Below are 14,370 nucleotides of genomic sequence, written 5' to 3'. Positions count from 1 at the left end.
TTTTTGAGCAGTGTATATATATATATTATATATATTTTTTTTAATGTAAGCTTTAGCTGCTGGCTACTCTTCTTCTGTGGCTTATCCCAACAAGCGAAGCTAACAAGTGCTTCCCTAAAAGCTGTCTGGGTTTAAACATATTTTATTTCACAGAAAGTGAATAGCTCAATCAATTGATAGCGACAGAATTAGATTACCTCCAAAGCGAAGTACAGTTTGTGTCTCCTCGGCTATAGAAGGTTGTAGCTCAGCTAAAGAATGTCATAGAAACTAAACAAAGATGTCCCCATATGCATTCGGAATCTTTCCTGGGTATTTTACAGCTGTTATATATCACTTTATAGAATCGGATCCGTTTTATTTCCTTCAAAATCTTAAGCTAATAAAGTGTAGGCCTATGCTTTTTGCCATTTTCTTTAACAAAGGGTAGGCCTATGGCATACCCTCTCATACCCCCACATACCCCTGGTTTTAACTTCACTGACACGGAGGAAGGCATATACATTCCAAGATGGCGTAGCAGTCGGACGTGTGTTTTGTCTTGTCCCGTCCCGTGTAAATAATCGCTTTCCTCGTTTTTTTGTATATATTTTAATCTCACTTTCCATCTACGGACTGAATATACTCTCCTGCAACCCGCAACACCCAATGTGGTACGGATCTGGTATTTTTATACTTTAGAACCCGGAACCCCCATCAGTAGCTAGCCAGCTAACTAACTACTAGCTAGTTGTCAGTTAGTCACTGCTAGCAGTCTTCACTGTTAACTCGGACACCAGCCAGCCTCAGCTTGGTCAATACCTGCCAGTCTGCACAGCGCGATATCAACCCAGAGAATATCGGACTGCTTTTTCTCTTCCACATCTCCAGATTCCCACAGCAAGCTCTGGACCTTTACACCGGATCATCGCAGCTAGCTAGCTGCAATCTGAGTGGCTACTCCTGGCTAACGTCTATGTCCCGAAGCAAGCACCAGTTAGCCTTGAGCTAGCCTCGAGCTAGGCCCATCTCCCGGCTAGCCGAAGAGGTCCACCAGCTAATTCTTGTGCTACAATACCTCTTTTGCCAATTGGCCTGGACCCTTTTTAGCCGACACAGAGCCCTGCCGATCCATCACGACTGGTCTGCCGACATAATCATCCAAGGTGTTTTCAACAGGCTTTGCGACGTCGCCGAAGATCCATCTGCTGGCCACAGCCCGCTAGCTTTCTGAACGCTGTGTCTCCAGCTCGCCAAGCGTAGTAGCAACTACCGAACGGCCCCCTGACTCACCTATTGCTGCTCATTGGACCCTATGATCACTCGGCTACTCATGCCTCTCCCTAATGTCAATATGCCTTGTCTACTGCTGTTTAAGTTAGTTATTATTATTATTGTTTTATTTCACTATAGAGCCCCCAGCACCGCCCTAAATGCCTTAGATAGGTCTTTTGTCGCACCCTCCACACATGCAGAGACCTCACCTGCCTTAACTGGTGCCTCCAGAGACGCAACCGCTCTCATCACTCAATGCCTAGGTTTACCTCCACTGTACTCACATCCTACCATACCCTTGTCTGTACATTATGCTCTGAATCATTCTACCACACCCAGAAATCTTCTCCTTTTATTCTCTGTCCCCAATGCACTAGACGACCAGTTCTTATAGGCTTTAGCCATACCCTTATCCTACTCCTCCTTTGTTCCTCTGGTGATGTAGAGGTTAACCTTGTTGCCCCCAGCACCACACCTATTCCCAAGGTGCTCTCATGTGTTGACTTCTGAAACCGTAAAAGCCTTATTTCATGCATGTTAACATCAGAAGCGCCCTCCCTAAGTTTGTTTTATTCGCTGCTTTAGCACACTCCGCCAACCCTGATGTCCTAGCCATGCCTGAATCCTGGTTTAGAAAGGCCACCAAAAATTCTGAAATTTCCATCCCCAACTACAACATTATCCGACAAGATAGAACTGCCAAAGGGGGCGGAGTTGCAATCTACTGCAGAGATAGCCTGCAAAGTTCTGTCATACTATCCAGGTCTGTGTCCAAACAATTCGAGCTTCTACTTTTAAAAATCTACCTTTCCAGAAATAAGTCTCTCACCATTGTCACGATTGTCGTTTAAATAACTAGACCAAGGCGCAGCGTGAGTAGAGTTCCACATCTTTTATTACTCGTGAAACTTAAAAAAACAACAAAGATCTAACGATCGTGCAAAACGTAACACACATAAGCACTCACACAAAACAATATCCCACATTGCAGGTGGGAAATAGAACACACTAAGTATGATCCCCAATTAGAGGTAACAATTATCAGCTGCCTCTAATTGGGAACCATACACATACACCAACATAGAAATAAACTAACTAGAAATCCCCCTAGTCACGCTCTGACCTATTAAACCATAGAGAATCCTGAGGGCTCTCTATGGTCAGGGTGTGACAGTACCCCCCCCCCCCGTGGGCCGTGGACCGTCACTGGAGGCTCCGGACTGGGGAGGCGCACTGGAGGCCTGGTGAGTGGAGCCGGCACAGGTTTCACCGGACTGATGACACGCTCCTCAGGGCGAGTGTGGGGAGCCGGCACAGGACGTACCGGGCTGGAGAGGCATAATGGAGGCCTGGTGCGTGGAGCCGGCACAGGTTTCACCAGACTCCATCGACTCCCAGACGGTCCCTGGCTCTCTCCTCGGCTCGGCCGACCACCCCTTGTGCCCCCCCCCCAAAAAAAATCTTGGGGTTGCCCTTGGGCTGTTTGTGGCCGTGGACCCCTGCGTCATCGCTGTCCTATACTCCTCGGCGACTCCCGCCAAGGAAGGGTCTCGCATCCACCCAGTATTTCTTCCCATGTCCAACTCTCCTTTACCTCCTGGGCACGCTGCTTGGTCCTGTAATGGTGGGATATTCTGTCACGATCATCATTTAACTTCAATGGGCTAGGTGGGACGCCACCTGCGGGACACAGCCAGTGAAATATCAGGGCGGAAAATTCAAAAACAACAAAATGTCATAATTCAACTTTCTCAAAGATACAAATATTTTACACCATTTTAAAGATAAACTTCTCGTTAATCTAACCACATTGTCCGATTTCAAAAAGGCTTTACAGCGAAAGCAGAACATTAGATTATGTTAGGAGAGTACATAGACAAAAATAATCACACAGCCATTTTCCAAGCAATGACATGTGTCAATAAAACCCAAAACACAGCTAAATGAAGCACTCACCTTTGACGATCTTCATCAGATGACACTCCTAGGACATTATGTTACACAATACATGTATGTTTTGTTCGATAAAGTTCATATTTATATCCAAAAACAGCATTTTACATTGGCGCGTGATGTTCAGAAAATGTATTTCCACCAAAACGTCCGGTGAATGTGCACATAAATTTACAAAAATACTCATCATAAACGTTGACAAAATATATAACAATCATTTTAAGAATTATAGATAGACTACCCCTGGATGCAACCGCTGTGTCAGATTTTAAAATAGCTTTTCGGAGAAAGCACATTTTTCAATATTCTGAGTACATAGCTCAGCCATCACGGTGAGCTATTCAGACACCCACCAAGTTCGAGGCAACCTCAGAAACTGAGCTCCTATTATCTGCCCTGTGACAGGAAAATGCTCAAACCACTTTCTGAAGGCTTTAGACAGCCAATGGAAGCCTTAGGAAGTGCAACGTCCCCAACAGACACTGTAGTTTCGATAGAGAATCAAAAGAAGAACTACAATTCTCAGACTTTCCACTTCCTGCTTGGAATTTTGCCTGCCATATGGAATTTTGCCTGCCACAGGTTTTTGCCTGCCATATGAGTTCTGTTATACTCACAGACACCATTCAAACCGTTTTAGAAACTTCAGAGTGTTGTCTATCCAAATCAATAATATGCATATTCTAGTTTCTGGGCCAGAGTAGTAACCTGTTTAAATTGGGTACATTTTTCATCCGGCCGTGAAAATACTGCCCCCCTAGCCCAGACAGGTTAAATAACTAGACCAAGGCGCAGCATGAGTAGAGTTCCACATCTTTTATTACTTGTGAAACTTCAAAAAAACAACAAAGATCTAATGATCGTGCAAAACGTAGCACACATAAGCACTCACACAAAACAATATCCCATATCGCAGGTGGGAAATAGAACACACTAAGTATGATCCCCAATTAGAGGTAACGATTTTCAGCTGCCTCTAATTGGGAACCATACACATACACCAACATAGAAATAAACTAACTAGAAATACCCCAAGTCACGCTCTGACCTTTTAAACCATAGAGAACCCCAAGGGCTCTCTATGGTCAGGGCGTGACAACCGTTGCCGCTTGTTATAGACCCCCCCTCAGCCCTCAGCTGTGCCCTGGACACCATATGTGAATTGATTGCCCCCCATCTATCTTCAGAGTTCATACTGTTATGTGACCTAAACTGGGATATGCTTAACACCGGCCGTCCTACAATCTAAACTAGATGCCCTCAATCTCACACAAATAATCAAGGAACCTACCAGGTACAACACTAAATCCGTAACAATAGATATGATTCTGACCAACTTGCCCTCTAAATACACCTCTGCTGTCTTCAACCAGGATCTCAGTGATCACTGTCTCATTGCCTGCGTCCGTAATGGGTCCGCGGTCAAACGACCACCCCTCATCACTGTCAAATGCTCCCTTAAACATTTCAGCGAGCAGGCCTTTCTAATCGACCTGGCCATGGTATCCTGGAAAGATATTGACCTCATCCCGTCAGTAGAGGATGCCTGGTTGCTCTTTAAAAGTGCTTTCCTCACCATCTTAAATAAGCAAGCCCCATTCAAAAAATGTGGTTCACTCCATCCTGTGGCGTACTGCATTAACATCGAATAGCCCCCGCGATATACAACTTTTCAGGGAAGTCAGAAATCAATATACAGAGTCAGTTAGGAAAACTAAGGCTAGCTTTTTCAAACAGAAATTTGAAGTCCATGGAGAAGAAGAGCACCTCCTCCCAGTTGCCCACTGCACTGAGGACAGGAAACACTGTCACCACCGATAAATCTACGATAATTCGATAATTGATAATTTCAATAAGCATTTTTCTATGGCTGGCCATGCTTTCCACCTTGCTACCCCTACCCCGGCCAACAGCTCTGCACCCCCCGCATATACTAGCTCAAGCCCACCCCCGGTTCTCCTTCACCCAAATCCAGACAGCTGATGTTCTGAAAGAGCTGCAAAATCTGGATCCCTACAAATCAGCTGGGCTAGACAATCTGGACCCTCTCTTTCTAAAATTATCCGCCGAAACTGTTGCAACCCCTATTACTAGCCTGTTCAACCTCTCTTTCATATCGTCTGAGATCCCCAAAGATTGGAAAGCTGCCGCAGTCATCCCCCTATTCAAAGGGGGAGACACTCTAGACCCAAACTGTTATAGACCTATATCCATCCTGCCCTGCCTTTCTAAAATCTTTGAAAGCCAAGTTAACAAACAGATCACCGACCATTTCGAATCACACCGTACCTTCTCCATTATGCAATCTGGTTTCCGAGCTGGTCATGGGTGCACCTCAGCCACGCTCATTGTCCTAAACGATATCATAACCGCCTTCGATAAAAGACAGTACTGTGCAGCCGTCTTCATCGACCTGGCCAAGGCTTTCGACTCTGTCAATCACCGCATTCTTATCGGCAGACTCAATAGCCTTGGTTTCTCAAATGACTGCCTCGCCTGGTTCACCAACTACTACTCAGATAGAGTTCAGTGTGTCAAATCAGAGGGCCTGTTGTCCGGACCTCTGGCAGTCTCTATGGGAGTGCCACAGGGTTCAATTCTCGGGCCAACTTTTCTCTGTATATATCAATGATGTCGCTCTTGCTGCTGGTGATTCTCTGATCCACCTCTAGGCAGACGACACCATTCTGTATACATCTGGCCCTTCTTTGGACACTGTGTTAACAAATCTCCAAACGAGCTTCAATGCCATACAACACTCCTTCTGTGGCCTCCAACTGCTTTTAAATACTAGTAAAACTAAATGCATGCTCTTCAACCGATTGCTGCCCGCACCCGTCCGTCCGACCAGCATCACTACTCTGGACGGTTCTGACTTAGAATATGTGGACAACTACAAATACATAGGTGTCTGGTTAGACTGTAAACTCTCCTTCCAGACTCACATTAAGCATCTCCAATCCAAAGTTAAATCTAGAATTGGCTTCCTATTTCGCAACAAAGCCTCCTTCACTCATGCTGCCAAACATACCCTCGTAAAACTGACTATCCTGCCGATCCTTGACTCCTTGACTCTTTGACTTTGATGTCATTTACAAAATAGCCTCCAACACTCTACTCAGCAAATTTGATGTAGTCTATCACAGTGCCATCCATTTTGTCTCCAATGCACCATATACTACCCACCACTGAGACCTGTATGCTCTCGTTGGCTGGCCCTCGCGACATATTCGTTGCCAAACCCACTGGCTCCAGGTCATCTATAAGTCTTTGCTAGGTAAAGCCCCGCCTTATCTCAGCTCACTGGTCACCATAGCAACACCAACCCGTAGCACACGCTCCAACAGGTATATTTCACTGGTGATCCCCAAAGCCAACACCTCTTTGGCCGCCTTTCCTTCCAGTTCTCTGCTGCCAATGACTGGAACGAATTGCAAAAATCACTGAAGCTGGAGACTTATATCTCCCTCTCTAACTTTAAGCATCAGCTGTCAGAGCAGCTTACCAATCACTGTACCTGTACACAGCCCATCTGTAAATAGCACACCCAACTACCTCATCCCCATATTGTTATTTATTTATTTTTGCTCTTTTGCACCCCAGTATCTGTACTTGCACATCATCATCTGCACATCTATCACTCCAGTGTTAATGCTAAATTGTAATTATTTTGCCTCTATGGCCTATTTATTGCCTTACCTCCCTAATCTTATTATATTTGCTCACAATGTACATAGACTTTTTCAATTGTGATATTGACTGTAAAAATGTTTATCCCATGTGTAACTCTGTGTTGTTGTTTTATATATCCAGACAATATCCATTGCAGAGTGTAATGCAGCCTAGTTTTATTTACACCATCCCAGCAGCGCAAAAGACTTGGAAAGAAAGTTAGTTTTCTTAGAAATATAACTTTGCTTTTTACTTCTTCGAGCATGCACTTCGTATTGCCTAGGCTATGGATTATTTGATTGAGACTACACTAAATAGCCTATAGGCGCACTTGATATTGCGTGCCCAGCGGAGAATCAGAGATGAGGTGCGGCATCGGGTACACATTGATATATAGCCTAGCCTAATAAGCAACTTATTCTTAAACACTGAGAAGTGTTGAAATTACATCAATTGCAAATTAAATGACCCTCCCCTGGACTAAATAACAAAAATACTAAACCCTCCCCTTGACTGAAATTGAAAAAGCATGACCCTCCTCCATTTTCCTCCAGGTCCCCATTCTGAACATTTTGAACCATCCATAATGCAGTGTTGAAAACAGCTGGAAACTCAGAATTCAGAAATCTCCGACTTCCGACTTCAGTGCGTTCAAGACATCCGGGAACTCGGAAAAAAATGAGATCCGACTGAAAAATAATTTTGAATTGTCATCCAACTTGGAATTCGAAGTCGGAAACTCATTCTGACCTAATGATCGCTGATGTTTTTTTCAAAGTTCCCAGCTGTCTTGAAAGCACCATGACCATCAGATGCAGGTACCATCAGTCAGCTGTGCCTCAAGTGCTACACCAACTGATCTATTTTCTTATCAAAGCTCAAGTTTTGGAAAATTATCTGTTCTCAGAAGAACAATATTGGCAGAACAGACATATAGCCAATGTGCTGTGATAATGTATTAGGCCTACTGCACAAACTTTATTCCAACAGAACTGTTTTTATTAGGTTAATGTTACATTTTTAAAGTCATGTTTTTTTTAAATGCTTAGCGGTAGATCTCGGCTTGCTTTTTGACTGCGAAAGTGATCTTGACTCAGAAAAGGTTGGTGACCACTGGTCTATACACACCACATATTTCAATTCTGCATTCTCATACACATGCTCACTTACTCTAATCTACTTTGGATTGTTATTTCTTTCTTTCTTTTTAATATTTGTGTATTTGTAATGTATTTGCGAGACATTCCACTACGCTGTTTATTAGTAACATAAACATTTAGCTGGCAAATCTGTGTATATGACCAATAAACTTTTATTTGATTTGATCACTCCTCCCATAACCAAAAGTGAAACTTGAAATGCTTTTCCTTGAAAGCTTAAGCAGAGAAAACTGTGCAAAACACATGACCTGAAACTTAAACTCTGTGGCAACAACATCAAAGCCACAAAATTGGTATACAGTTACTAATCTTTTCTAGATTAGCTTTGTTTTCGATGTTAAATCCCTTACTGAAAAAATCACCTTGCACAAAAGCTTAGTGCATCTGGGCCATGTGTGTAACTGAACCTATAGCAAAAATAATAAAGTACATGATTAAAGATGCAGTCCGGGATCTTAGGCACTAACAAATTCATAACATACAGTATTATTTGGAATTAGTAACATACCATACGAATTGCAAAAGCAAAAATCTCTATATATTTTGTTTCTTTGCAAGACGTAACATACTGTATCAAACGAAATGGATGACGTGTAGTACAAAATTGTGCACGATGCTCGGGGACCGTTTTGGCTCATGAGCACTACGTCAAAAATACTGGCAAAGTTATACAAAAGCTCATGGAGAATCACTTTAATATGACTGTCTCAAGAGTATACCATGACCTAGGATTAAACAGCATTTTGGACGTCCTCCAGGTTTGCATAAGGTGTTTCTAGATTTCAAAATTAGAACATGGCTAGTAAGTTATACCAAACCCACATACTGTATGATTTTCGTTGTTTGCACTATAACCTGTTAGTTCATATGCCTTGCCACCATGTTATATCGGCCTAAGGCCGAGACAATAAGAAGACACAGTGTCAGAATAAATTCAACCACTGTCACGTCCTGACCATGATAAGCTGTTATTTTCTATGGTAGAGTAGGTCAGGGCATGACAGGGGGGTTTTCTAGTTTAGTTTTTCTATGTTGGGTTGTTCTAGTTTTTGTATTTCTATGTTGGGCTTTGTTTGAGATGATCTCCATTTAGAGGCAGCTGGTCATCGTTGTCTCTAATTGGAGGTCATATTTAAGTTGGTGTTTGTCCCACCTGGGTTTGTGGGAGATTGTTTTTGAGTAGTGTATGTTTCACCTCTGCGTCATGGTTTGTTGTTTTTGTTCTTTCAGTTTATTTTGTATGTATCGCATTAGTTTCATGCTGAAAATAAAATGTGGAACGACACACACGCTGCACTTTGGTCCGCTTCTTCCTACGACAAACGTGACAACCACACCTTTGTTTCATCACAAAACCGCAGAGCAACTTTCAGGTGAAGTTCACAAACCATATTGCATATAACAAACAGTTACATGACCTATAGCGTGGTCAAGCAAGTTAATGTTTCCAACATTTTTGGACTACTTAACAACTATGGATTTAGAACCAGAGAGTTACAGCAAGTCGCAAAGAAAACAGGAGCTGCCTCCACAATTCCAGTACCATTTCATCTTCAAAATTTCAGCATCATCAAATCACCTACGCTTAGTCTAATACAGTGACAACTAAAAGATACCAAAAACAATTTAATCCAATCAACGTAAGCTAAATATGATGTGGTTCTGATTTCTTTCTCTCTCTGTGTGTGTGCATGTGTGCGTTCATGCAAGTAGAAAAAACATGTTGACTCACCCTACTTGTAGAAACGCCAATGCCATCCTCCTTTCTTTTATCTTGATGAAACGGCACATGCTTTTAGTTGTCCTAGGCTACCTGGATAAAATGCTTACTCACTAGCTGAACATCCTATCATGGGCAACGATGAGTCATCTAGTTAACATTAGCCTACATCTAGCAACATATTAAACTTCCATCCTCTCAGGCCAGGGGCACAATGTATACATTTATGGTTGGATCATAATCACCATTATCATCATTGGCCAGTATGGAGATTTAAGTAAAACCACAAGTCCAAATCCCTATTGCCATTCATGGCTAATTTAGGAATGGGACGATTTTAACTAGCTAGCTAGGCACAAGAGGACAACAACACAACGAGATGCAACAATTCAAGTTTTCTGTCAATGACGTTTTGCTTTTGACGTGATGTGACTGGTGTGAAACCAAATCCCCTGGACAGTTCTTTTTTTTGGTATGCCAGGATCTTTCACAGTTGAGCTCACTCAATTTAGCTCAATGCTGACAGGCTATTTCATACTTTTTTTTCAAGGGAGGACAAATGCTCGCTGGCTTCCCTTGCACTCAATGCTACGGGCGGCAATAATGTCATACTCTTTTTGACCAGACAGCATCAGATAGATGGGCTACACATAGAGAGACAGAGGGGCGCTGTTTCGCTTGGTCGAATGCTTTATCCTGTGAGATACATTCAGCCTCTTGCAAATTGATGGAACATTCTGAAACACAGAGAGACAAAATATAAATTATATGATATATATATATTTGTTTTTGTTGTCAATTTTTTTGGGAAGCCTGGATTCCCTTGGCATCCATGAATACATGCCACTGTCTACTGAACCAGTCTATTGCATACACATTACTACTATCTGTCAGATCAACTATTGGTGGACTTTATCCGTATGGCTGTTCAGGTAGGCAAGGGATCTAATTGAAATGCTTGTTGTTATTGTTATAGCTGTCTGCTAACGACCTCCCGATTCAGTCCAACACAGCATCACCACCAGTTGATCCTAGAAACGTTACTTCAACACGATACCCCGCTGCTGCACTGTGTCTTTAAGACATTCAACTGCATGTATAGGAAGCCTTCACTCAGCCATTTACAAGCGCGAGCACTTCTGAGAGTAGACACTGATAAAGCGCCGCAATATAGATGGAATTGTAATAATGGAATACCACTGGGTACTGTTTTCTGTCTGGTTGCAGTTAACCTTCCAAACAGGTAAGGCATAATATTGGTCAACATTGTCTCTCTGCCAACTGTTGTGGGCTAGTTGTTGTTTTACAGAAGTTTATTTATCACACTTCACGAACATGATCACCTTGGTCACTACACTAAATTGCATTTTTGCCACTGTTTGGTTCATTGTAATTTTGTTCGTTTTTCACGTGGACTATAAATATGTAATTTCTATTCAGTTAAGGATTGTATTGTAGCCTAAACTGCACACATTTTCAGCAGGTTATAACTTTGTATAGTCTATAATTTTGTCAACACAGGTCGTTCAGGATGTAGAGAGAGCCTGCCTACCTGTTGGTTACCCTGTAAAGTTACCTTGACATTTTCAGCTAGTCACTGAAACCTAATGAGGAAATTGGATATTTGGGCGCTGAGCATCAGTTTGTGTTCCTCTCAATTATTAATCTAGCAGGTCGTGCACAGTACGGAGACATTGGCAAAAAGTAAATAAACAGCGATTTATTTATGGAGAGATTTATAATTGACCTCGTTGTAGGGTAAAGTAAAGATTTAGACATTACAATTAGGAATCGTTCTTCTTGAAAGAATGAAACTTGTTGTTTTGATCAACTATATGATTTGGGAATAGGACAGGTAGCCTAGTTATAATGCACAACATTAGTTCAACAGCCAAGTAGTAGGCGTATATGTATATGCTCGCTAAATTGTTATTTTCCAAGAGCATCGAGTCATTGGCGTAGAAAGCGCTGCGCTGATCAGTTGCTGTTGTTAAGTCTTGTCGTCTCAGGGATGCCGCTGATGACTGTAATTATGGAAATGTATACGAATTCCCTGAAAGTATGAAAATTAACACTGGTAGTGGAATTGTCGACAAAGTGGTTTTGCATAGACCTACTGTTGGCCTGTGAATGTTTATAGATTTTTTATGACCATTACACAGCGGCTTTTGTCATAATGTTTTATATCAACAATGTTTATATCAATATTCCCTCTCAAACTCAGTTTTGTAAGCCTTGGAATGGTGTTTTGATGTTGGGACTTCAGGTGCCATGAAGAAAAAAAACGAGTGGCGCGAAGTGCGTTGTCCATGGTACGTCTTTGTCCTGGATGTACAGCCCAGGCAAATTCTGCTTCTCGCCTGTGCAGGGGTTATTTTCACCAGTTGTATTCTGCAGGTGGAGTTTATTTTGTTCTGACTGCAGGTGATTTTCCTTTTCCACGTACGTTCTGCTAAACTCAATTTAGGCTGTATTCCAGTGGTGGTCAGGGCCGTTGAAGATTAGGGAGGATTTATTTTAATTTTTATGAGCATGGCCTTATTTCCATTACAGCATATTGGATGACCGTCATTCATATTCCACTCACCCAGCTCAATGCAACATCAATAGGTTTAGACTACTACATGATACTATAATTCAATTAGCCCTATACCGATCATGAGGTTGCTACAACCTATCCTACAAATTAAAGTTTATAACGGTTGAGAGACAAATTGGAGTAATCAAGGTAACAGATATCGACACATTCAATACCACCTTGCACAATCTTGCCTGCATCTACCTAGCTCAGGGATGGGCAACTCCAGTCCTCGGGGGCCTGAATGGTGTCACACTTTTGCCCCAGTTTCAGCTAACACACATGACTCCAATAATCAACTAATCATGTTCTTCAGTTTAGAATACAATTAGTTTAATCATGTGTGTTTGCTAGGGATGGGGAAAATCAGTTACACCACTCCGGCCCTGGAGAACTGGAGTTTCCCATCTAGCTGATCTAGGGTGTAATCATTAGTCCAACCAATGTGCCAAATTCAGGTAGGTCCCACCCCATTTCGTTCCTTTTAAGAATTTATTTTTGCAACAGAATCGGGGGAATGAATACACCCCTGATCACCCGCACACACAGTTCACTTTCATAGCAGTCACATACAGCATCATCACTTTGCTCGATATCTAATTCCTTCTCAAATCTACGTGCTCTCTTCCTCTCACCTTTTCCCTTCACTTGTGGACTTCAGGGCACAACACAACAGCTGTCTGTGACCAGGCACAACAGCCTATCCAAGACAAACCTTCATAGCCTAACTGCTAACCGCTACACAGCTTACACTGTTGTCACCATATTAACGTTATAGTCAACAAACTAGTGCTAACACGTTAGTAAACCCACAATCCAATCCATGTGTAAAATCACGCAGTACAGTGTACGGTAAGGAGTTTAGCAGTTACACCAGCTAGTCGCGGTGGCAATAAATTAATAAAATCGAAAGCTTATCTTGGCTTGGAAGAGTTGCAGTGTTGGATAGCCTTAGCCAGCTAGCTATCATAAATAACCTTCCTCTCTGTTTGAGTCAGGTTGAGTAAATCAAATCAAATGTTATTTGTCACATGCACCGAATACAACAGGTGAACCGTGAAATGCTTACTTACAAGACCTTAACCAACAATGCAGTTTTAAGAAAAATAAGAGTTAAGAAAATATTTACTAAATAACCTAAAGTAAAAAAAATTCATGAGTAACAATAAAATAGCAATAACGAGGCTATATACAGGTACTGGTACCGAGTCAATGTGCAGGGGTACAGGTTGGTCGAAGTAATTGAGGTTATATGTATATGTAGGTAGGGGAAAAGTGACTACGCAGAGATAATAAACAATGAGTAGCAGCAGCATAAAAAAAAATGTGTGGGGGGGTTCAATGCAAATAGTCCGGATAGCCATTTGATTGGCTGTTCAGCAGTGTTATGGCTTTGGGTAGAGGCTGTTAAGAAGCCTTTCGGACCTAGTCTTGGTTCTCTGTTAAATTAGCGGCATTATCTAAGTAAGTGAAAGGTAAACTAAGAAGAAAATAAATCCAACTAAATCTCTCTCTCTCTCTCTCTCTCTCTCTCTCTCTCTCTCTCTCTCTCTCTCTCTCTCTCTCTCTCTCTCTCTCTCTCTCTCTCTCTCTCTCTCTCTCTCTCTCTCTCTCTCTCTCTCTCTCTCTGCTGCTCCTTAATTTTTGAAGAAATGAATTTGTTCAAAACTGTTAAACTATTGTCTTTCTCTCCCTTTGAGTCAACTACTCACCACACTTTATGCACTACAGTGCTAGCTAGCTGTAGCTCAGGGAAGTCATCATAATTGCTGTGTAAGTCTATGGAAGGGGGTGAGAACTACAGATTAACATGGTTAACCGGGATCCCAGGACTGTTCCAGGAAAACTCTACACATTTCCCAAAAATTAAATGACGAACTGGGAAATTAAAACATTTTTTCCCAATGTCGCACTAATGCAATTCCACAAAATACACAACATGCGCAGCAGCAGATTAGCAAAAAATAAAATAGCAGATTATCCAAACAGGTTGTCACATGGAAGCCTTTAGCCTTGTGTATCTACTTCACACA

The 14,370-nt window shown here is 42.1% G+C and overlaps 1 protein-coding gene across 3 annotated transcripts in view; it reads left to right on the top strand.

Annotated features, from left to right (window-relative positions):
• The first annotated feature begins 10,791 nt into the window (after window positions 1-10,791).
• Window positions 10,792-14,370, top strand: part of kita (KIT proto-oncogene, receptor tyrosine kinase a) — a 35,566-nt gene continuing 31,987 nt past the window's right edge. For 2 of the 3 annotated variants that reach the window (XM_029750815.1, XM_029750814.1), the window contains exon 1: window positions 10,793-11,002. In XM_029750815.1, coding sequence (XP_029606675.1) covers window positions 10,948-11,002 — 55 coding nt within the window. In that variant the 5' untranslated portion in view covers window positions 10,793-10,947. Of the gene's footprint in view, window positions 11,003-14,370 lie in introns of all 3 variants that reach the window. The other variant, XM_029750813.1, reaches the window with a different exon arrangement.

This window comes from Salmo trutta, chromosome 4 (genome assembly GCF_901001165.1).
Source record: "Salmo trutta chromosome 4, fSalTru1.1, whole genome shotgun sequence".
Classification (NCBI taxonomy): domain Eukaryota; kingdom Metazoa; phylum Chordata; class Actinopteri; order Salmoniformes; family Salmonidae; genus Salmo; species Salmo trutta.
The sequence above is the reverse complement of the archived record's forward strand: the minus strand, read 5'-3'. Positions and strand labels throughout refer to the sequence as shown.